Genomic DNA, 25,220 nt, shown 5'->3' on the forward strand with positions numbered 1-25,220 from the left:
AAAAAAAAATTAAAAATCTTGCTCCACTTTTCAGGTCCATCTTATGAATCCAGAGAATGTTCCAAAGCCATGTTGTGCTCCCACCAAACTGCACGCGATCTCCGTGCTCTACTATGACGACAACTCCAACGTCATTCTGAAAAAATACAAGAACATGGTGGTGCGCTCATGTGGCTGCCACTGACACAAGGGACACGTACCCTCCTGCCCAACCGCTGCACCGCAGACACAGACAAATGTGTGTAAGGACTGACAAAACTAAATAAGACAAGAGTTATGAACAAATGTGAGAGAATGTCTCAACAGTGGATCCAGGTTTGCTGCTTCTCCTAATCTTCACACACGGCCATTTCTCATACGACATATGAGATCCTACAAACTGCCAAGAGGATGTACATCTGAATCTACAGAACAGAAAACGAACCTGATGTCTTCACTCCAAAACAAAGACATACAAAGGGAATGTAAATGATGAGCTAAAATGCAGTACGTATTTAAAACATACCAAATCTTCAAAGAGGTCACCTTGTAATGTTACAAAAGTTTCACCAAAAGAGCCAATACTATTTTCCACCCTCTCTTTGACCCTTGGAATTAAACGGGATGTTTTTTTTGTTTTGTTTTTTGCTGCTGTGCCTTTAGACATCTTGTTCTACAGTCTTTATCTGTCTGATGTTAGTCAGTTCCAGAACAAGTTGTTTTTGCAACTTACAGGAACTTCCTCCCCAATATAAATAGACAATTTGAGTTCTGAAAGTTACAGTAGCTCTTTCTTTGGTTCCTCACGATATGACCCATTTAACATCTGAAACTGTCCTAAAGCACAGAAATCAGAACAGGAAACTTTCTACCGTTTTGTGTATTTATGATGAAGTCACTTCAACCCACAGGACTCTATTTTAGGTCTCAAAAAATCAAATTATTTTAAGTTTCTCAATATTTGCTCTGCACTACCTGTGGTTTGCATCGGTGAGTCAGAGCGAGTGGTTACTTCAGCAGAACGGAACCATTATGTTTGCGTTCCAAGGATGGAACTGTTTTTTGATGCCGCCCGACACCACAGATCTATAATTTTCCTGCAACACCTGCACCTCGGATGGCTTACATCCAAAACCTCCCACAAGACACAAGGACCTATGGATAATTTAAGGTTTTTCAGCAACAAAACCATACTCTGTGCCAACATCCGCAAATGGGCTGTAGATGTCAATATTTATTATCAAACTTTTACTATGCAGCTATCCATCTTTTTTTTTTTTTCACTGTGAGCCGTTGAATGGTACAAAGCTCTTTCTGGACTGGCTACATGTGTGTATTTTCATCATTGTAGCGATATCTTAAGTTTTGCCTTATTTTGTAGGTTGAGAACCTATAACCGTTTCCATTTTTATACCAATACTGGAACTAAATAAGTTCACAATATTTGATAACATTTATGGTTCCAGAATGTCATTCTTCCTCTGGCATGAATGGAAAATATCAATGGTGTTTGTATTCCCATTCGTCTCACTGCCACAGGACCAAAGGCCAATAGAACTCCATGGCAACCAGCCAAACCTGGATGGCTTAGTTCACAGTGACAGTGATCACATCACTGGATGGCATTGGGTTGTACTGTTGGTTGCCAGTGGGCATTCCTACTCAGCTGTATCCAAATCTGGTCCCAAATCATAACATTTCTCCCCCAAGAATTGTTCTGTTGAAACAATCTGTTAACAGGCAGCTGAAAGTAGTAAAAGCAATAACAATTTTCCAAATATTGTCATTTTTTATGATCCCTAATTATATCACATACCTCCCATAAACTGCTGTTTACATGTCTTAACCATATTTGGATGCTTGTGTGTAAATACTTGTACATTTTACAGTTTATTTATTGCTCCTTTTATGAATCATATACCACAGAGATCATATAACAAGAGTAAAGGAAAAAAATTAAAACAGCTATTTTTGGAAAAAGACATTTTTATTATGAAATCTGTCAATGTGCCTTTTTTTGTACAAAAACCCCCAGGAAATGTGTCTACCCCTCTCACACAGGACAAAAATACTGCGTTTTCATCGAGGCCGGCCTTGACCATGTGCCTCTCATAAAGACTTCACTGAATATATGTGGTTTCTCTGATTGCTTTTCCCTTCCTTCTCTTTCAGATCCAGTAAAAGAGAAAAATAAACATCTAAGTGTGGGAACATTTCAAAGAAAAAATGTAAATTACATTTGTTTAAATCAATGAAACCACTGGAGAGCTTCAGAGAACACTTACAAGTACTATCAGCGTTCCTTAAGTAATGATACCAGGTGACGCTAGTGTCTGTACAGTGGTTGACTGCATGTGAAAACCATCAAGACTGCATTATAGAGACAAAAATTAGAAAAGATTGAGACTCAAACAGTCTAAAGAGACATATCTAATCAAAAATGACGAGCAAAATAGTCACATCTGTAGAACAAACTTTTCTAAGAAAAAAAATATTATCACTGTACCGTAACTGCTTTAACCGTTCACAACCTGTACTGTAATTCAAATTAAATTATTTTTTTAAACAACTGTCACTATACTACAACACATGATCTATTCTGCATGGTTTCACTTTTATAATCATTGAGAAAATAACAAAAAAAATGTCAATATAAATGGCAATGTCTAAAAATGTGTCTACCCCACTCATATGCCTCTAAGAGCACTAAGCAGCTTTAGAAGACAGATTTGAAGCTTGATCTTGGCTGATTTAAACTGGTCTACCAACCTGGCTAACAAACTACCTTAGTCTGGTTTACTTCTTTTTAACCTCTGAACAATGTACAACCAATTGAAACCTAATACCACAAATTAAACACTTGAAATTCCAACTGAAAGACCACATACAGGGTCAAAGTGCTGTTTTGCAAGTGTGCATCCTATAGTATTTTACACTGAATTGAGAAAAAGGGAAAAGACAACAGGTACATGCCATTATTTTCTTTAGATGGTCTCCCTGAGGTCATTTTTTAGTCTTAGTTGATATTCATAAACTAAGCTGAATTTCCTCATAATTGACATTTATAAAATATGCACCTTAGACGATGTGATGATCTGAAGAGGTGTCTTTTACATATCCACAACTGTTTCTTTCATGGAGGAAGGGCAAAAATTAAAGTGTATGGTTGTTTTACTAATAATCTCATCAACTGGTCAAGATGAAATCATGTACATTCACATTTTATCATGTGGAAGAGATTGTCCTCACTTCAGCAGATGAAAAAGAAAAAGCAGTCCTTCTGACAGTATAGTAAATGTTGTTTGTTGTCTTGTAGAGGAAGTGTGTGAGATGGAAAATGAGGGAGGAGTTACAGCTCATCTCTTGCTTGCTTCATGACAAAACTGTGCAAGCTCTCCAAGTCCCGTCCTCCATTATGCTCCTCCCCCTGTTCCCCCGCCCGGAACATCAGGAGTGTTGGGTATCCGCGCACCTATAGAGAACAAGGATTAAAAGTTTATATACATTTAGATATCCATTTTTAAAAAAAGCAGCAAATCAACTGCTCTATTAAAAAATGTGGTGAGCTGCCCACCACCAGCATTTGTAGGCACAGGTAAGAGTCGAGACCAACATTATTCAATATAGAAAAATTTATACAAATGGTTAAAACCAATTAGAAACGTTTTGTTTGCAATATGCTTGCATCAAATTCTACTGAAATCTATTGTAATTTTAAGTTGTGTCCAAAATTGCATAGTGCCTGAAAGGTACTACATATGATTTGTAATAACCTTTCCAAGTTATCTCAATGGGAAAACGTGCCCCAATCACCCTGATTCACCCTATATAGTATGAATGTGTGTAGTATAAATTAAACCTGGATGTACTAGATCCAGCATGTTAGCTTTGCCATGTGACCTTCGATGTCCGTTGTCTCGCTTCACTTCCATTCACATCATCTGCAGCCTCATCGGATAGTAAAGTGTCCATAAGATACGCACTTTAGAATCTCACTGGAGTAGTAGGTCATCCGGATACTTTCCAGTTCCACGTACTGGTTTTCGCATACTTTATAGTAGGGCAGTAGGCATATTCAGACACACGGCTAGTCATGCACTTCAGATGAAGAGCAACATTTGTCTGGCACACTGAGCCGTATGTAGAGCACTCCAAATTATTAAAGTAATGGGGTTTCAATTTTATTTGCTTGTGTTTTAAAGGGATAGTTCACCCCAAAATGAAAATTACTCCATGATTTACTCAACTTCAAGCCATCCTAGGTGTATATGACATTCTTACAAACGAATACAATCGGAGTAATATAAAAAATAAAACAAATATGTCCTGGCTAATCCAAGCTTAATAAATGGCAGTGAATGGCAGCCCAAAATTTGAAGCCCAAAAAAAGTGCATCCATCCATTATAAAAGTAATCCACACTGCTCCAGGGGGTTAATAAAGGCCTTCTGAAGCGAATTGTTCAGTTTTAGTTAGGGGTGGCACGGTTCACAAAACCCATGGTTCGGTTCGTATCATGGTTTTCGGGTCACGGTTTTCGGTTCTGTACGGTTCTTGTTGCGTTTTTTTTTTAATCGTTAACACTCCAGAAATGTACTTCAGCATATGATATATATAGCTTAATCATCCACAATTTAGGATACAGTATTAAAAAATTGTTATATCAAGTTGTTTCCTAATTGGCTGTCTACCGAGTCCAACACATTGGCGTAACATTTTTCATGCTAATCATATCAATTTTGATCAGAACAATGCACTGTGGCTTTAATTCAGCTGACCAGATTAACAAATTTCACCATGAAGTGTTCCGTGTGTTTCACAATCACCATATGACATCCAGCGCTGTGAAAATAAATAAATAAGTACACGAAAACACAACACTGCCAGAAGTTTTTGCACAAACTGCAAAGGCTAGAGGCATATCTTAACTTTTAAATGTTACATTTATCATGTGAACTACTTATATACAACATGTTATATGCATGTGTGTATGAGACAGAGGGGAACACGGTAGCATTTGCAGCAGATATATGCTGCCCATCAAAGCATGAGACAGACAGGGGTCGGAGGAGAACACCGGAAAATGTGACAGAATGGACAATATTTGTCTGTATTTGCAATACACGAGCCGCGGTTCAGCTGCGCGAGACAAACACTGCCCGTGTGTGTATACGCAACGGGCGCGCGCGGCTCCCGCTCTCCGCACTGCATCTGCCCTGCCTGCTATACGTCGCTGGCGCATCCTCCAACTCCGGGCAGCCTTCCTTATCTCTCCCACTTGCATTTCTACACGTGACGTGACCTGCAGCACTCCACTTTTACTTTACTGTATGTCCACAAACACACACACACACACCTCTTATTTCGCACAAAAAGGACACCCACTGTCTGAGGTAACATATGGGCACGAGAATACATTGCGCATGCGTCGAACCGTGCGACGCACACACTCCGAACCGAGACAAGCGATTTTCTACATTTTTTCCATGTACCCCTAGTTTTAGTAAGAAAATATCCATATTTTACACGTTAAAATGTAAAATATCTAGCTTCCGGCAGACCGCCTTCTGTATTCAACTTACGGAAAAAAACATAACTGGTGCGGCAATGTCGTCGGATGTAGTGCAAGCATTTTGAACTATGAGAGGTGCTACACTTTCTTCGTAAATTGAATACGGAAGGCGGTCCGTCGGAAGCTAGATATTTTACTTTATAAAGTTTTAAATATGGATATTTTTCTTACACAAACCCATCGATTCGCTTCAGAAAGCCTTTATTAACCCTCCGGAGCCACGTGGATTACTTTTATAATGGATGGATACACTCGTGTGATTCAAATTTTGGGCTGCCATCTACTGCCATTATAATGCTTGGAATAGCCAGGACATTTTTTTTATATAACTCCGTTCAGACAAATACAATCGAAGACAATATACACCTAGGATGGCTTGGGGAGGGGGGGTAATTCATGGGGTAATTTTTATTTTTGGGTGAACTATCCCTTTAAATGCGATGCAAGCATCCATGGCAAAAAACAGCTAAAATGCGATCTAAATATGAAATGTTATAATTTGAAAAAGGACTGGATTTTTTTTTATGTGACATGGCCTGTAACGAACCGTTAACGAAATAAGTGTACAAAAAAACAACAAAAGCCTAATTAGCTTGCTTCTTCCACAAAAGTACTAAAACAAAATTCACTAAAATAATGATTAGGAACTAGAATCACTAGATGGGATTAGTGTTAATTTCATAAACAAAATTAACAAATGACAAGAAATACTGGTTGAGAATCTTTTTTTTCTTCCATGAATAATACAAAACAACAACCTAGACATCATTAAACACTAACTGCAATATTGTTGAAGAAAAAAGACGACTAAAATGTAGTTGAAAAAATAAAAACTCTAAACCCTAACACTAATGTCTCTCCTAATTCTCCCATCCTAAATTTCTCAATAAAATTTAGAAAACAGACTTTATATTAGGTGTCTTTGACTGCATGTACTAACATTTAAATTCATCATTAGATACAATGCACTTATTGTGTAGCCTACATACGCGTTTTTACACTGTACTTGTATTTAAAAAAATACCTGCTTACAATTGCAAGTTGCACAAACATGCAAGTTGGAGTTCTTCTAAACATCAAATAAAGCGAGTCTATATTCTTTCACGTGGCCTCTTGTGCTGTTTGCTGCAACTAAATCATCTAAGTGATGAACTGTAATAAATCCAAACATCGATCTTGACCATATAGTTTGTGATTATGGTTGCAGAATAAATTCACTTAAAGCAACCCCTGTCTGACTGACAACAACAGTCTTTTATGTTGTTTTAGTAGAAATACATTAACCATTTAGAATTATTGGAATTACTATTAGGAATTTTACCGTTTTAGCTTTTGAGCGAAGACTTTGAGTTACTCTCTACATAAACGTAGAGTGTTAATTTATATGATAATATAATAAATCAGGAAACTAGATGGGTAAATGAGCAAAATAAACCATGGCAGGCGTACGAGTTGACATTCTTCTGAATTGTTCTTATAGGTGAAAGTGCAATAATTCAGATTTTTTTGTGATTAACCATTATACTAAAACTAGATTTAAATTCCCAGCCTTTTAGTCAACTAAAACTTGACTAAACAAAAAAAACAGGATAGATTGACCAAACATAAAAATGGGACGAGTTTTTAGTCTACTTTTAGTCCTTAAAAAAAAAGAAAAAAGTCAGACAAAATTAACACTAGATGGAATGGAACCAAAAAAATAGACATATGGGTTAACACTTCCATTCCTGGTAGACAGCACTAACTTATATGACTGACTAAAGAATGAGCTCACTAAAAAAGAAATGACTTTCTGCCACTAATATGAAGTTATGTCAACCCCATTCCTCAAACATCCACAATCCCTCCCCCCACAGACCCATGACTTTGTGTTCCAGACTATACGAGCGGCACTCACAGAGAATCTGTTGCAGAGTGTTCTCTCCACTGTGCAGTCCACTTTAGCAATCTTCACATCAGTCAGACCAGGAAACTCCTTTTTAGATAGATCCTCCCAGGTAGGGGCCATGTTCTTGCAGTGACCGCACCTTAAACACACGGACACATTGCGTGAGTCGCTGAACGAGAGGGGAAGATCTCAGCAAATCAGGGACAGGCGGGTCTCTTGATCAGCCACTAAGGAAGTGTTAAGATGATCAGAACAACAGATAGGGGAGGGAAGCACACTGTGTGTTCAAGTGTGCATGCATGGAAATATATACACACAACCACACACGTCATTGCACAAGGCTTGGCAATATCAAAAAATAAAATAAATAAGTATTTTGTCATTGGATCAATCTCTAAAAGAAAAATTGTTAAAAAGTTAAAATCTTAAATATTGTTTAAAATTATAATATTTAAAAAATCTAGTTATTAAAATTATTTTTTGTTGGGGTTTTTTGCAACTGAATTCACCAGTTTAAATACGCAACTTTCAGCCAATTCAGAGAGACCATGGTATAATCAAAAATACATTCTCTGAAAGCAACTCTTATCTACCAATATCTTGGGAGGTTGACTTTCATTTGTAATATTTAGATATTTTGAAAAAGAAACACTCTAAGAATCCATTTTGTAGCAATGTACCCATTAATCCCTATATAGAACAGTTAGTTCAGGTCCTCTAATCTAATTTGACAAATGGCATTCCAAGAAAGTTGATATTTCTATAACCGTGCCAAGATGTTTCACGGTTAGTATTTAACCACTTCTAGACCTGCACGATTCTGGATAAATTGAGAATCACTATTTAAAAAAATAGGAAAATCACAATTCTGAATAGACAACTAAACAAAATAACATGCAATTTACTAGAGTTAAAATTGGTTTGAATGAATGATTCAATGACTTCTAAAAAGACCTCACTTGTTTCATTACTGGATAAATCAGTGTTTTATTGGTGCTAGACTATTTTAAGGTATCCTTGTTACAGTGTAACAATACATTTAAGTACTAAGTAATATTAATTAACAACATGTACTTACTATATAATTAAGGCTAGGGTTAAGGTTTGGTTTAAGGTTAGTCGCATGTAATTATAATTTAATATTATAAAGTACATTTAACATGTAACAAGGGCAATGTAAAATAAAGTGTTACCAAAATATTTTTGTTAATTAAAATAAAAGCTAAAATAAACATATTAGATGAAAAACTTATTTTAGTTAGTTCCTAAGGCAACATTTCAAAATTTTTGTTTAGTTTAAGCTTTAAGAATACTAACTAGAAATAAACTAAAACTGAAATAAATTTAAATATATATATAAAAAAAAAATGATTTCAAAAAATTCTAAATACAAGATTCATAAAAATTATCACTTTTTAATTGTCACTTTATTGTAAGGTGTAATTGTTACAATGCAGGGCTCGATATTAAGTGGATTTTTTGAAGAGAATTATACTTGCCCGACCGGACAAGTATCCAGATTAAAACATCAAAAACAAAAAAATATCTAGGGAATCACTAAAATGCAAGAATGATTCTGCATTTATTTAGTGTAAGTGGCGATTGATAGTTGATAATAATGTATAATGAACTGACGGTAACAAGGTTGCGCTGTTGAGGCATGCGCTGCCTCTCGAGGAGAAATCAAAACAAATCAGTGCCGCTCAAACGAAGAAACTCAGTTAATATACGGCAGTAAAAATTCAAATTGTGGAGTTTTTATATTTATAACATGATACAGTTAAGCAACATCACATGAGCAAGAGTGCCGTTTTCCTGAATACCACCACGATTGAAAATGTGACACTGATTTCAAATGACAGTTCCGTAAACAATTAACATCAAGTCGCTTACATTTTAGATACAATATTGACTGTTTTCAGCAGCGAAAATAGTTCCAAACAAAGACACAACGGAACCATAACGCATCTCACAGCAACAGTGTGTTACTGAATGATTCAGTGTTTGAATCTTTGAGATATTCATTCAATGACCTATTCATAAACGACCACCTAATTCTTGAATGAATCAGCCGTTTGAACGAATCGACTCAATGACTCGCTCATTAAGACGGTCACCTACATTTAGTTTCATGTTTAAACATTCTTTCCAACTTTTCTTATTTGTATTATTCAAAAAAATATTTACAACAATCTCATAACATTATTTATTACAGTTGTAATTTTTCAGTATAAATTATTTAATTTGATTGGTAACAGTCCTATAGTGTCTTAATCAAGTTTCATTTATTGATCAAATTTAAGAATATAAAATTAAAGCTGAAGCATAGCCTACATTTAATAATATTAATAATATGAATGTCGAGCCCTGCAATGTAATTATATATTTAAGTACTGAGTATTATTAATGAACTACGTGTACTTACTTTAGGGTTATGGTAGGATTAGGATTAGTTTGAGTGATAGTTGCATGTAATTATGCATAATTTACTGTTATTACTATGGTAAGTACATGTAACATATGTAAAAAGGACTGTAAAATAAAGTGTTACCAAAATTATAGTACCGTATATTAATACTGATGCTGCTTAGATTTTATTTCACAAACATCATGAATTAATCATTTTTCATGTCGGCCAGCACCACCTGCCACTAAATCAGACCACAGATACATTACCAGTCGAAATGCCAAATGAGACCCTACTAACACTTACCATGGGGCATAGAACTTGATGAAGGAGAGTCCTTTGGCAACCGTCTCATCAAAGTTGCTCTCAGTCAAGACCAGAACATTAGACTGAGAGAAACAAAATGAAATGTTTTAGTGGCAGCACATTTTGTACGTATTATACACTTTTAGATTGTGTTCCTTGTTAACTAATGTGTTAATTACACTAATAGCACACAATTCGTGTTACAGGGCAGAACGGCTCATGGTATAAACCCTAGAGAATCTCCACAGGTTATCATATCCTGCAGAAGTTTAAATACCTCTCTGGGAAACTGGCTAGTTTCCTTAATTACAACACCAGTTCTGAACACAGTCTAACATTTTACAATCTTTTAAAATGATCCTCAATCTGAAAAAAATAAATAAAAATAAAATCCAGAACTATGAAACAGCTCTTGAGGGAAATTTTAGCCATCCAACAATCCAGAATCCGGCCAGAATCCCTTTATAAAAGACAAGCTTAGACAGGAAAGCCAATTAACAAAACAAAATAACAGCTCTTTAAATTCCCCGCCCACCCCTTCCACTCCGGCCCACCAACCCAAGCGCACGCACACATGTACATTTGCATCAGCAGGAGGAAATAGCTGCTCTGCCCATAATTACTACCTCGGTTTCAAGATGCAGATTTGTGTCTACGGGCCAAAGTCTGCAGCTCGCTGTTCAAACATCTGCCCGCACATACAAACGAATGAAATCTCTATGGTGCCAAGCAGGAAATTTGCAAACAAAACCCGTATTGTAAGAAAACTAAAACAGACACACACCTCCAGTTCGTCAGGTTCAGCGCTGGGTGGGATTTCTTGAGCATGCTCCTTCTCAATCACAGGTTCATCTTTAGATTCAGCAGCTTTCAATTGATTATCTACAAACTCTTTAAATGAGTCCAGATCGCGCTTCCCTCTGTACTGATCGATCTGAAAACAGAAATCATGTGCACAGCTTACTTTTTACTCCAAACAATAATGGTAATTGCATTTTATTATGGTTTTTGCAGGCATTGCTAAGTGATGTGTGACATTCTGGTCTATACATTTGGATTGGGTGACTCCAACAAAAGCCCATAGGATTTTTTTAATAGAATTAGTTGTCACCAGGTGCAAATCGTAGGAATTGTAGAAAAGTAACAGAATATCTGAAAAATCAATGAGAAAAAAAAGTAACTCTTTGGGTTAAGTAAGATCTTGTTACATATTTATTTTATATGCATTAAATTGCTCAAAAGGGATAGTAAAAGTAAAACTAATCTCTATTATTAGAATGCATTTATAGGTTTTTCTCCCCAAAGTGTAAACATTGAGCCCCTCAGGCACAACCAAAACATTGAGAGCAGTCCTTCTCTTTACAGCTCAACCTATAGGGTGCGCGCGTGACGCCACCACCGGCCAGAGTGACTGCGGTTACGACCACTGGGTGGCAAAAAAAGTAGCAGCATTGGTTTTCAGCGTGAATGTCGCGATTGACTGTACAAGCAGATTTGACTATTTGATTATTTTTACAGACTTCTGAAAGCTACAGAAAAGAGAAAATGGATCGCTGCAGTTCACAGAAACAACTTGACTCCAGGCAGCGAAAAGTGGATTTGCAGTTATCAGTTGAATTTTGGAATTTACCATCGTATATTCTGCCTAATTTGATGTTTTTAAATAAACGCTTGTCAAAAACTAGATATAAACTATATATATATATTAAAGTGATCACCCGGATTTCGACCTACCTATATCGTATTTAAAGAAAGCGTTCACAGGCAAATTTGCTTTATGCATTTCCCCTGCGTCAAAATCAGGCATAATATAAATGTCAGGAAACACAATCCTGGCTGCATGTCAATATCCATGGATCACTGGATCTTTGGTAAGTTGTAAGGAACACTTGTATCGAGTCTAACCTTTAATTTAAACTGATAATCGTTGCTTTATGCATTTTCCCCAATTAAATCCAGTCATGCAGCAGCTCTTTTGCCGGCTAAGGGGGCGTGTTCTGGTGGGAAAGTGACGTCAATGCATACCTTCTATAGAGGGAGTTTGGGACATGACTACAGTAGCAGGCGGAACCAGTGTTTAGCTGCTGTTGGACCATTACTGACGCATTACATGGGGAAAGACATTCAGCTTCGGGTACAGGAGTGCAAGCCAAGTTCCTTCAAAGATTTAAAAGGTCATGAACACATCAACGTGAACGAGGCATTACGATGCTACATTCTACAATGGACGCTGCGATACCACATCCTCATGCACCGGTTCAGAAAGAAAAATGTACCTTATGTTCACTTTGATGTGTCCAGTGTAGACAGCCTCAAAAACATCAGACGCACATTACAGACGTTCGCGGTTGCGGAGTGTTTGCCTACTTAATTCCTTACTCATGACACATAGCAATAGCAACACAGCTAAAATTATTCCTTATATATTGGTCCATTTATTGAAAGTAGCCTACTTTTATCTGATGAGACATGCCTTTACAAGTACTCGTACAAACTCTGATGTTACGAGGCATTGTTAAGAAATGTTTCTTGAGCAGCAATTCAGCATATTAGAATGATTACTAAAGGATTGTGTGACACTGAAGACTGAAGTAATGGCTGTTGAAAATTCAGCTTTGCCATCATAGAAATAAATTACACTTTAAATATATAAAAACGGAAAAAAGTTATTTTAAGTTGAAATAATTTCACAATATTACTGTTTTAATGTATTTTTGAACAAATAAATGCAGCCTTGGTGATCATAAGCCACGCTAGAGGTCCTTACCTTCTCTCCATCACTGAAGAAGAGCAGCGTGGGATAACCACGAACCTGATTTTCTGAACACACTTCATAATGCTGTGTGCAATCCACCTTTAGCAAGCAAATAAATAAATAATCAGAAAACAGCAGTCAGTTTACAATGTAGAAAATAAAAATAGTGAAAACATGATGGCCTCTCTCACCTTGCCGATCTTGACGCTGTCTGAATGCTCAAAGCTGGTGGCGAGCTGTTCCCATGTAGGAACCATGGCTTTGCAGTGCCCACACCACGGAGCAAAGAATTTCACAAAGTGAGAACCTGCAGAGGACAATGGCAAGGTTACAAACTCAAAATGCAACAGCAAGATCTAGTTCTCAAGCAGGATAGCAACAAAATGTTTTGCAAAAAGACAAAATAAATATGTATGTTTACCATATTGGAACCGAAACTGGGCTCAATAAGCAGAATCAGAATAGCTCAAATTCAAACGATACCCAACCCTACTCAACAGTCATGCCACCCACAACCATATGACGTTACAGAGCTATTTATCAACTGAAATGCGTAAAGTATACACAGTACAGTCCTGAACGTGGAAGTATATTGATTTAAGCATTACTCAAATGACTGCACAATAAATAAAAAGACAAACTTGGTGAGCACCACATTAGGTTTATGCATCTTTTACATGTGCTTCCAACAGCTGAAAGTGGGGAACATAAACAGCTCTGCAAAGCAAGAGCATCATTTCCTGCCTCTCCTCAAAACAGGAATCAGTTATTTGGCTAACGGACGGAACATGTAGCATAAAAGGGGTGAAAAAAGGGCTGAAACTGTACCAAAGCCAAGACTATAAAAGTCACCCTTTCTGCCAAAAAAATTTTCATAAAGAAAAAAAAATATGGGAAAAACAGGTGCTATTACCTTCAAAAACCACACATTATGTTTGAAAAATATATGAAATAAATTAATTGTATAAGAAATACTGATAATTTTATGTAACTAACTTGCATCATCAAAACGTATATTTTAAATGCTAAGAAAAGAAGAGCGTGCTTACACCAGTTGTTTGTGATTAACTTAATTTAATATATACTGGTATCCACTTTAGTTGTTGGGAAATTTGTTGTTGGCTATATATAAATGGCCACTGTACACACCCAAATCAAGTGTACATTAAAGGTCATCAAATAAACCTATTTAGCTCTGATGAGGTTGTGTGTAAAGCTCCTTAATCTAGACAGAGAAACACTAACAGTTGCTTGTCTGAAAAAAAAGAAGGAAAAGATTTATTCTCGAGCAATATTCTCAGTGTTCTATCTGCTATGACATTCAAATCTAGGATATTCTGTGTATGAGCCCAGACAGTAGCCTAGTGAAATACATATCCATATTTTCATGTGATTTGACAGTTTCTTTTATTAAATATCAAAAATCTAAATTGTGCATCATACCTGACACCTAGATGAACACTTTACTGCTATTGAAGTTAGAAATGTGTACCAATGTTGTAAGTAACTTTAGAGACGTAAATAAATTAGCAAATATCGAGAGTCCAACGTCAAGCCAACTTTATGCCAGTCACATCAGATGCGCTATGGTTCTGCTGTGATCTTTGAAACTATTTTCGCTGTTGAAATAGAACAAAAACATAAAAATAAATCACTGTAAGATGAATAAATCTCCTACGTACATCGCACGTAGGCCTACATCTCTGCTTTGTTGTTTATGATGAGAACGCAGATTTCAGTGAGTGAGAGCGTGCTCTGAGTATAAACAAAACTCTGGCTAATCTGAACGCCTCTGATTATTAGACACTGCATTCATAAATGTGTGATAGGTTATAATGTGATAATAACAGATGCCTTTTGAGAAGACTACAATAAAATGTTACTCCCATGGCTAGTGGGAGTGACTGTTACACACCACAGCTGAAATACACCCCCAAATGGCGGGTGTTAATGTCAAGCCCTGCTGCCCAAACAACAACAAAAAGGTCAGTTTGGAAATAGGCAAATGCTTAGGTGTCTATGATATGATTGGATCTTTATTGCAGTGACTATGTTCACCAAACTCTTGATGCAAGAGTCAAGTATTGAAGAACTGACCGGGCAGTGTATTAGGGGTGGGAGAGAGGAGAGAAAACAACAACATCAATCTGCATGCAAAGAGAATGGAAAACGTGCAGATACTCTTAAATCACTCTTAAAGCACTCTTTGCTTATTGCTTGTAATATGTTTAGTTGTTCCTCTTTGTTATTTACAACTAGCTTTTATTTTATGTTATGTTATGTTTTTTTTCCAAGTCGGTGAACTAATTAAGAAAAAAGTAGATTAAGAATCGTTTTTGGAATCCTAGAATCGGATCGGAACATGAGGTACTTAAAGATTCCCACCCCTAGTATATATAGTCATTATGTTTTCAGGCTTGTGAGTAATAACCAGTGTAAAATCTAGGTAACCAAAATTTCAAAGATTCAAAAAAGGTTATAAAAGTATCGTAAAATGAATCCATATGAATCAAGCGGTTTAATCCTAGTCTTGTGAAGAGATACAATTGCTCTGATACAATTTGCCACATCATATATGGTCAAAAGCAGCTCAAACATGTGCGTCACATGCCAGAACAAACCTAATTGCTTCTGAAACAGCCTGGATCATATGGATTATTTTTTATGTCCGTCTATGAAAGGACAGAAATTATGAGAAAATATTTAAAATATATAAAATTCATTTTATGGATGAACGGTTTACAAATAAAATACTGTAAGATATCTCATTACAATTACTTATGCAACTGTAAGGATATATTTTTTACATCAAATCTTTTCTTAGAGTGTGTATATAAAAGTCTGGTTGTGGGCTACTACCTTTAGAGATGTGTGATTTGAAGTTATTGGCTGTGAGTTCATACAGGCCGTGTTTGGGTTCAGGAACTTTGGGTGGCTCGGGTTCACTCTGGGGCTCCTGGGGTGAAATGGGTGAAAGAAAAAATATGAACAAATGTAATAGTGACATTTTAGAATTAAGGCCCGTTCACAACAACTATAAAGATAACTATAACAATAACTATTCGATCTCTCTTTATTCGAAGCGCGTGTAACCCCTCTGGCTCTACTTACACCTCTCTGAGAGGGATTCAAACCAGCGTTTTCGGCATGGGCAATAGTATCCAGCTGCAGCCCCGCAGCACACCAGTTTCAGAACACCAGTTTCAGAACCGGAAGTGAGGGGCGAGCTTAAACAGTCATAGTTGCGCTATCCATAAATGTAATTTTCTTTTGATAAATATAAGCTGTTTTCACATGGATTTTGATCGGATCGATGTCAACAATACTTTTAAATAAAGTCACTTTTCTGTTCATATAATATGCATGTCATGATGTACAATGATCAACATTTTAAAACATAGCCTATTGATCATGCTTAAATCAATGAATACAAAGACAGTAGTTTATACTTCATGGAAACAGGCTAAAACTATACACAGTTTTTATTAAAAAAATATGAATAAATGTATAACATGTTGTAAAGTGTTTCTCATTTGACTATAGATATATTAATATTATTTAGTTCACATTCATGTTGTTCCAAATAATACTGACAGAAAATAGCCTATGAGATTTAATGTTAATGGACACAAACACTGTAGTTTATTGTTACTTTAACAATACTACAACTTTTAATTTTTATTTTAAAAATATATTAGGCCTAATACATTTGTAACATGTTATAAAGTGTTTCCCATTTGACTCTCTATTCAATCGTATTATTTCGATTGAAAATAATAGACAGAGAATGTGACATTTCTATTTTTCAAATGTCAAATAAAAATAACCATTTAATACAAGGCCTTAAAGTGAAACATGCGTTTCTCTGAAAGAAAACAAATAGGACATATATAAAATATTTCTAAAATAATAGGTTTAAAACGAATTTAAACGGCACATAAAAATAAAAACATGCAAAAAAACTTAAAACAAAAACTTGCGACTCTTAAACCCATATCATAGCATTTCTGCAGAAATACTGTGTTTATCCCTGAAAACTAAATGTATACGTTTTATTAATGAATAATTATTTAATATTAAGACGAATAATATCTTTTGACAAATGCAAAAAAGTTTTAATGATAAAACGTGAAAGACGTGAAAAGATGAAAGTCTTTTCATCCCTGAAAACAAAATTAATATGTTTTATTAATTAATAATTATTTAATATTAAGACGAATAATATCTTTTGACAAATGCAAAAAAAGCTTTAATGATAAAACGTGAAAGACGTGAACAGATTCAATATTTGTTCACCACCACATGTATCATGACAGAAATATCACAACTCAACATATTCTCCTTCATGCTTCTGTTCACATCTTACTGGCTTAAATGCATGTTTCTCTTGCATGAAAAGTAACTTTAAATTCCATATGAAAACAATGTGTATGGGTAGCGCCGCTCACTTCCGGTTCTGTGGATGGTGTTCTGAAACTGGTGTGCTGCGGGCTGCAGCTGGATATATCTCGGCATGGGAGGCGCACACACACTAACAAGGGCACTAAACACTGCAGCCTCTAGTGTCAGGCACTAGTGCGCCTCTTGAGGCCAGGGGAGTGAAATTTACTTAAACATCTCTTACTAGTTGTTACATGCGTTCTGCAGTTATGTCATCAGCTGCTGACTGGCTGACAATGTTCTGTTCATCAGCTGGAAATTCCCAACAATATTGTTTCTCTGTGCCATTACCGTTATAGCTGTGGTGTGAACTCTGCTATTCTTTTACAGTGCATCCGGAAAGTATTCACAGCGCTATACTTTTCCCACATTTTGCCATGTTAGCCTGATTTCAAAATTGATTAACTTCTATATTTTTTTTCATAATGACAATGTGAAAGAAGTTGTTTGAAGTCTTTGCAAATTTTTACAACTTTTTTTTTTAACATGTACATAAGTATTCACAGCCTTTGCCATGACACTCAAAATTGAGCTCAGGTGCATCCTGTTTCCTCTGATCATCCTTGAGATGTTTCTAGAACTTGATTGGAGTCCACCTGTGGTAAATTCAGTTGATTGGACATGATTTGGAAAGGCACATACCCGTCTATATAAGGTCCCGTAGTTAACAGTGCATGTCAGAGCACAAACCAAGCCATGAAGTCCAAGGAATTGAGACAGGATTGTATCGAGGCACAGATCTGGGGAAGGGTACAGAATTTCTGCAGCATTGAAGCTCCCAATGAACCTCCATCATCTGTAAATGGAAGAAGCTTGGAACCACGAGAACTCTTCCTAGAGCTGGCCACCCGTACAAACGGAGCGATCGGGGGTGAAGGGTCTTAGTCAGGGAGGTGACCAAGAACCCGATGGTCACTGAGAGAGCTCCAGCGTTTCTATGTGGAGAGAGGAGAACCTTCCAGAAGAACAACCATCTCTGCAGCACTCCACCAATCAGGCCTGTATGGTGGAGTAGCCAGATGGAAGCAACTCCTCAGTAAAAGGCACATGACAGCCCACCTGGAGTTAGCCAAAAGGCACGTGAAGGACTCTCAGACCATGAGAAACAAAATTATCTGGTCTGATGAAACAAAGATTGAACTTTTTGCCCTGAATGGCAAGCGTCACGTCTGGAGGAAACCAGGCACCACTCATCACCTTGCCAATACCATCCCTACAGTGAAGCATGGTGGTGGCAGCATCATGCTATGGGGATGTTTTTCAGTGGCAGGAATTGGGAGACAAGTCAGGATCGAGGGAAAGATGAATGCAGCAATGCACAGAGACATCCTTGATGAAAACCTGCTCCAGAGCGCTCTGGTCCTCAGACTGGGGCGACGGTTCATCTTCCAACAGGACAACGACCTTAAGCACACAGCCAAGATAATAAAAGAGTGGCTACGGAACAGCTCTGTGAATGTCCTTGAGTGGCCCAGCCAGAGCCCAGACTTGAACCCGATTAAACATCTCTGGAGAGATCTGAAAATGGTTGTGCACCGACGCTCCCCATCCAGCCTGATGGAACTTGAGAGGTCCTGCAAAGAAGAATGGGAGAAACTGCCCAAAAATAGGTGTGCCAAGCTTGTAGCATCATTCTCAAAAATACTTTATTTGGCTGTAATTGGTGCCAAAGGTGCTTCAACAAAGTATTGAGCAACAGCTGTGAAAACGTATGTACATTTTTGTTTTTTATTTTGATAAATCCAAAGATTTCAAACTTATCTTGCGTCATTATGGGGTATTTTTTGTAGAATTGAGGAAAATGAATTTAATCAATTTTGGAATAAGGCTGTAACATAACAAAATGTGTAAAAAAGTGAAGCACTGTCAATACTTTCCGAATGCACAGTATATTTAGAACTATTTTTAGAATTATATCTATTGTTATAGTTATCCTTTGTTTGAACGGGCCTTTTCACATTGACCAAGATTCACACAAAATGCTTTTAAAGCAATAGTTCTTTCCTAATGTGCCAAATATCCACGTGAAACAGCTTCTCAAACAAGAAAAATATGAATTTGATTTAATCCATCAGGAATTAAATTGATCGTTGTCGTTTGCTATTGCAGCGATCTTGTGTGAGAGACAGGTTGCTGGAGGGGAGAGGTTATTGTCCCATACTCACGCCAGGTGACAAAAGCCAGAAGCAAATTTCAACAGTTTTGTGATCTTACTTCAGGTTCGTCCTGCAGGGTTTTCAGCATCCAGCTCTCCATTGCCTGCAAATCTCTCGGGCCCTGATACTTCACAGACTCCTGCTCAGGTTTAAACAGCTTCAGACTGTAACAGAACAAAGTTAGTTAGTCAATGATTCATCAAACTATATTTACCTGAAGCACATGACCGTCAAGTCAGGTGATTATAAATCATGCATATAAACTTCTTACACCCACAAAGTAGTCATGTGACCTTATATAGTGCTTTATACAATGCAGATCGTTTCAAAGCAGCTTAAAGCTATAAACAATAAACATTGATCAGCGAACATAAAAAGAAGCTCAACAGTACTTGCTTGATGCATGAGAACAAACTTCATTGGTTCTTGCGGAAGCTCAAATGGCAGCGCAACACAAGAATGATGAACCTCATTGGTTCTCGCATGTCAAGCAAGCATGAGCTTCCATTTACTATATCTGATATGAGAGTTAATGAATGTATCTGAATAAAAGCCTACATTAAATCTGTTCATCATATAAAGCAATCGTGTCTCTTCAGAATTTGGACTAATCCACACAATTCATATGGATTAGTTTTACAATCTCTTTATGAACAAAAGTGTCAATTGAGGGACAGAAATCTCTATTTCATTAAAACATAATTTGTGTTCCGAAGATGAACAAAAGTCTTACGGGTTTGAAAGAACATGAGTGCGTAAATTACAATTTTCATTTCCGGGTGAAGTAACCCTTTATCAGTGTTAAACAGGGAACAATGAGCAATGCAAACAGAATTAAAAAAAGACAATAGAGTCATAATTAAGCTGAAGTCAGTTCAGTGTAAAGTTCATCAAAGTACACTACACAACATATGAATAATTTTTACTCTCATTCTGTGCGTGTAACATCTCAAAACGTGTCTTTTTTTGTTTGAGGACCATGGTGTTAAATAACATACAGTACTAATGAAGCAGTAATGCTTACGTTGGGTATCCACGGATCCCATGCTCACTGGAGCAAAACTTAGTGTCTTTTGTGCAGTCGACTTTCACAACATACACTGGAGGATCCTCCATACTGTTATATTTCTCAGCCAGCTCATTCCACGTCCCCTGCAACCTCTGACAGTGACCACACCTGCACACCACAAACACATTTGAACACTTTTAGCATACTATTTACTACTATATTACATATTCCGTCACATATTACAAATGTTTCACAACATAAGAGAGCGATGGTCCATAACTAACTTAAAGTAACTTTTTAAATCTGCTAAAGTTATAAAGTTCATTGGTCAAGTAAAAAGAATTTGCCTTGCCTGTGAATCACTCCCAAGTTAAAAACACATATTTATACATTTAAAAGTGCATAAAATAAAGTACAGAACACGATTCAGAACACCATTTTTGGGAGGTGTTCAATAGTAATAGTACTTGCCAAAATGCAAAACACTATTAATTCGAATGGAGGACAAGCTCTTTATTATTGTTTATAGTTTGGAATCACTCATTGTGTGTCTGTCTGTTCTGGCTTTGATGGCTCTGAAATCAGAGCATGATCTAAATATATATATACTGTATATATCCCTTTGTTGGGGAAATTGAAATCATGGTTAAGTCCAAAAAATGACAAAAAAAAATATGATATTACCATAGTACCATCCATACATGAAGCACAGTATTATTACCAATGCACATTTTTAAAACATTATGGTATCTTTTTCCTTTTTTCTTTTTTTTTAACTTAAGAGGACGAGGAAGTGATGTCGAATGTCACGACTGTTCATGCTCTGCCACGTACACTAAAACTTTATGACTGCAGGAATTTTACTTTTCACCAAAGTCCATTATTATCACCATCACTCTAATATCAAAAGGCAGTGCTTTGTGCATTGATATAAACGTGCATTAGAAACTTTACATCCACTTAATTCTATTTTATTAAGGGGTGAAGATTAAAGAGGCTAATGGACTTAGTCACTTCAAACATTGCAGCAATTCAACCCAAAACTAACACAACGACACTGATCCCAATACATGCATCACTTTATGTATATCTGAATATAATGAAAATGTTTGATGAAGGTGTTGCGTTTTACCAGGGCGCGTAGAACATGACGAAGTGTGGAGCAGTAGAGACGGCATCATTGAACATCTCCACCGTGTATGTGTGTTTGGCGTGCTCATCCTCTTCTGTGTCATTATCACAGCTTATCCAACTGCATAACAACACCAAATAAATAAAACTCGTTAAAAACGGCGTCATGTTCATAACTGAGCAGGCCTGTGAATGAAGCGGAGCTGTGAGTTTAAATGAGTGTGTGAGTGAGAGTGCCGCTAGCAGACACAGCTGATCAGTATAAAATCCTACCACAACTCAGCAGTTGTGTTGACGAGCCGTATGATATGTAGATTTGAGGACTGCGCAGGCGCTCTCATCGACGCTGCGCATCCGGGACACCGGTGTACGGAGGCTCATAAGAGCCATGCATTTTTTTACTGTTATTTTGAGATCAAGAAACTTTATTTTGAAATAGGCCTACACAGGGTGAATTCAGGTTGATTGGGACTCTTTTTGCATTTTAGATGACTGGGTAAAAGTGTCCCATTCAACCTGAATTCATCCTACTATTATGTTTCAAGTCAAGTCAACTTTATTTATATAGCGCTTTTAACAATGCAGATTGTTTCAAAGCAGCGTTACAGTGTTAAACAGGAAAATAATGCAGCATAATTTTATTCAGCCGTCTAGCCATTCTGGAGAAAACGGTTATGTCATCAGTTCATTTCAATTATCATACAGTGACAGAACATATTGGCATACTATTTATTAAAATTGCATTGATTAAAATAGCTTTTCTCCATTCTGTCACCTGAGTTTGGGTTCCTTACCATTGTCGCCTCTGGCTTGCTTAGTTGGGGAACACTTAATATTCAACAATATTGATTTTACTGCACTAACACTAACAAAACATGAACAAAATTGAGCTGAATTAATTCAAACAAGTCTTTGGTGCATGGAGCTGCTTTATAGAGCACTGGTGGTATAACACAGCTTTATAGAGCACTGGTGGTATAACGCAGTGTTTCCCAACCTTTTTTCAGTCATGGCACCCTTTGAAAATGTTCTCCATTTTGTGGTTTCACCCCCTCGCATACGTTACACTATAGGGGTAACGGTACAGATTGCTCACGGTTCAGTTTGTATCACGGTTTTAGGTTCACGGTTTCAGTACGATTCAGTATTTGATATGTTCAGGGAAAAAAGGACTACTGTCAAATAAAAATTAAGAAAATAATAAGAACAAATAATTTAAATGCAAGCAGCAGTACAAATAAATACTATTGAGCAAATTATGCTTTTCAGGTTTTTCAGATAGGCTACGTCTAACATTAGTTTTCAGTTACAGAAATTGATCAAATGTAAAATAACATTGCATATTTAAGTGTATAAATTAAAGATTAATCCTATTAAACTTACAAAAGCTATTCAATCAAGAGCAGTGAGTGATGTCCTTGTCTTTTGTTGTTTGACATTTAACAGACAGCACTAAAGGCTACTGCCCCTTTAAGACCTAATGCACGGATATGCGTCATCTTTCTCGACTGTATAAAGTTTACTTAAGGCATTTACAGACTATGTCTGCTAGAATACTCAAGATGGACATGTTGACATACTTTTTGTGTGAGTTGTCTGTTCAAGAGAAAGACTTGAAAGAGAGAACTCTCTTTCAAGAGAGAATATTTGCGCGCTGTGAGAGGTGTGCGCACGTTCGGATGAGTGCACAGAGACAAATTTTCTCACAGCGCGCGCAACTTCTCATTCGCGTCTTCTGGCACTACACCCGGGTGATGACGGCCAAAATGACTGGTCATATTCGAACACAGCACTCTCGCATGCATTGAACAAAGTTTACAAAGTTTAAAAAATTTGAAGAAAAAAAAAAATGTATTTGAAGGACTTTTACACGGCACACCTGCTCTTGTCAGACGGCACCCCAGGTGCTCGAAAAGTGCTCGAAATACTACGTTTTGGACATTGCTTAGAGTAGCATAAGCTAGAATAGGGAGGGAATAGAGGAATTTTTTATTAAAATGAGAGGTTTTTTTTAAAGAAGAGATTCGTTTTCAGAATGTTTTGAATGTTGTTTTGAATGTTGTCAGCAATTCTGCATTCTGGGTGGAGGTGGGGAGATCATTCCACCAGCAAGGAACAGTGAACGAAAATGTTCTCCTTTGCTGAGGGAAGGCTTCTGGTGGGGATGTAGACTCGTAGGAGCGAGTGGAAGTATGCGGGTGCTGAGCCTGTGGTGGATTTTTAAGCAAGCGTCAATGCCTTGAACTTGATGCGAGGAGTGAGTGGTAGCCAGTGCAGAGAGATGAAGAGAGGTGTGATGTGGGCCCTTTTGGCCTCGTTGAAGACAAGATGCGCCATTGCGTTCTGAATCATTTGAAGCGCTTTGATTGCACACGATGGAAGTCCAGCCAGAAGTGCATTGCAGTAGTCAAGCCTAGAAATGACCACGGAAGCTGTGTTGCATGCTCTGTTAGGAATGGTCTGATCTTCCGGATGTTGTGCAGCGCGAACCTGCATGACTAAGCTGTCTTTGAAATTTGGTCTTTGAAGGACAGCTGGTCATCAAAGGTTACTCTAAGATTTCTGACTGACCTTGAAGGGGTAATTAAGGATAAACCTAGCAGGATGGTGAACTCATGCTGTAGAGTCGGATTGGCAGGGAAGACGAGAAGCTTAGTCCTTGCCAGGTTGAGCTGCAGGTGATGTTCTTTCATCCATGCCGAAATGTCCGCCAGACAGCTTGAGATTCGTGCAGCAATGTGGGATCATCTCAATTGAAATGAAAGGTAGAGCTGTGTGTCATCAGCATAGCAATGGTATGAGAAGCCATGTGTCTGTATGATGGGTCCTAATGGTGTAGTGGATATGGAGAAGAGAGGTCCAAGCACTGAGTCCTGAGGAACCACAGTGGTCAGTTGATGAGCTTTGGATACCTGCCCTTTCCAGGCAACCTGGAAACACCTACCTGTGAGAATATCCAACCAGTGGAGTGGAATCCCTGTGATGTCCAGTGATGAGAGGGTGGAAAGAAGAATCTGATGATTCACAGTGTCAAAGGCAGCAGATAGATCGAGGGCTGATGATTTGAAATCAGCTTTCACAATCTGCAGGGCTTCAGTGACTGACAGTAATGCAGTCTCAGTTGAGTGGCCCCTTTTGAAACCTGATTGGTTGACATCCAGCTGGTTACACTGTGAGAGGAAAGATGAAACCTGGTCAAAAACAATAGGTTACTGTCGTAACCCCGGTTGTCTGAAACATAGAATGGAGAGATCCACCTATGAGAAGGGCATCCGTACCTGACCTCTGCAGAAGCATCCAATTGCACCAAGTCTGACAAGACAGGCAGGAGCGTGCAGCCAATGCCCGGTAAGGCCCCACGCCTTACCAGCGGGCATATATAGCCTGCATGCGCTACTGTACACCAGTAAGTAAATTCGCTTCTCGTGCAGAAAGCGGGGCAAAGCTGGTGGATCTCTCCACTCGATGTTTCAGAGAACCGGGCTTACGACAGTAACCTATTGTTCTCTTTCATCATCTCGTGTTTGAGATCCACCTATGGGAGAGACATGGACAGCTCCCCGATTGCCCAATACACT

The 25,220-nt window shown here is 37.5% G+C and overlaps 2 protein-coding genes across 2 annotated transcripts in view; one reads left to right on the forward strand and one right to left on the reverse strand.

Annotated features, from left to right (window-relative positions):
- Window positions 1-2,196, forward strand: part of bmp6 (bone morphogenetic protein 6) — a 67,755-nt gene extending 65,559 nt beyond the window's left edge. The window contains exon 7 of the mRNA XM_079806808.1: window positions 35-2,196. Coding sequence (XP_079662934.1) covers window positions 35-184 — 150 coding nt within the window. The 3' untranslated portion in view covers window positions 185-2,196. The remainder of the gene's footprint in view (window positions 1-34) is intronic.
- Window positions 1,754-21,952, reverse strand: txndc5 (thioredoxin domain containing 5). Its single transcript, XM_079806810.1, has 10 exons — window positions 21,644-21,952; window positions 20,527-20,679; window positions 19,561-19,666; window positions 15,766-15,862; window positions 13,098-13,213; window positions 12,919-13,005; window positions 10,936-11,085; window positions 10,152-10,234; window positions 7,448-7,577; window positions 1,754-3,451 (listed from the first exon to the last, which is right to left on the reverse strand). The coding sequence occupies exons 1-10, from the start codon at window positions 21,814-21,816 to the stop codon at window positions 3,329-3,331; spliced, it is 1,218 nt and encodes a 405-aa protein (XP_079662936.1). The 5' UTR covers window positions 21,817-21,952; the 3' UTR covers window positions 1,754-3,328.
- Window positions 21,953-25,220: the final 3,268 nt, after the last annotated feature.

Source organism: Gobio gobio (genome assembly GCF_949357685.1).
Source record: "Gobio gobio genome assembly, chromosome: 23".
NCBI lineage: Eukaryota > Metazoa > Chordata > Actinopteri > Cypriniformes > Gobionidae > Gobio > Gobio gobio.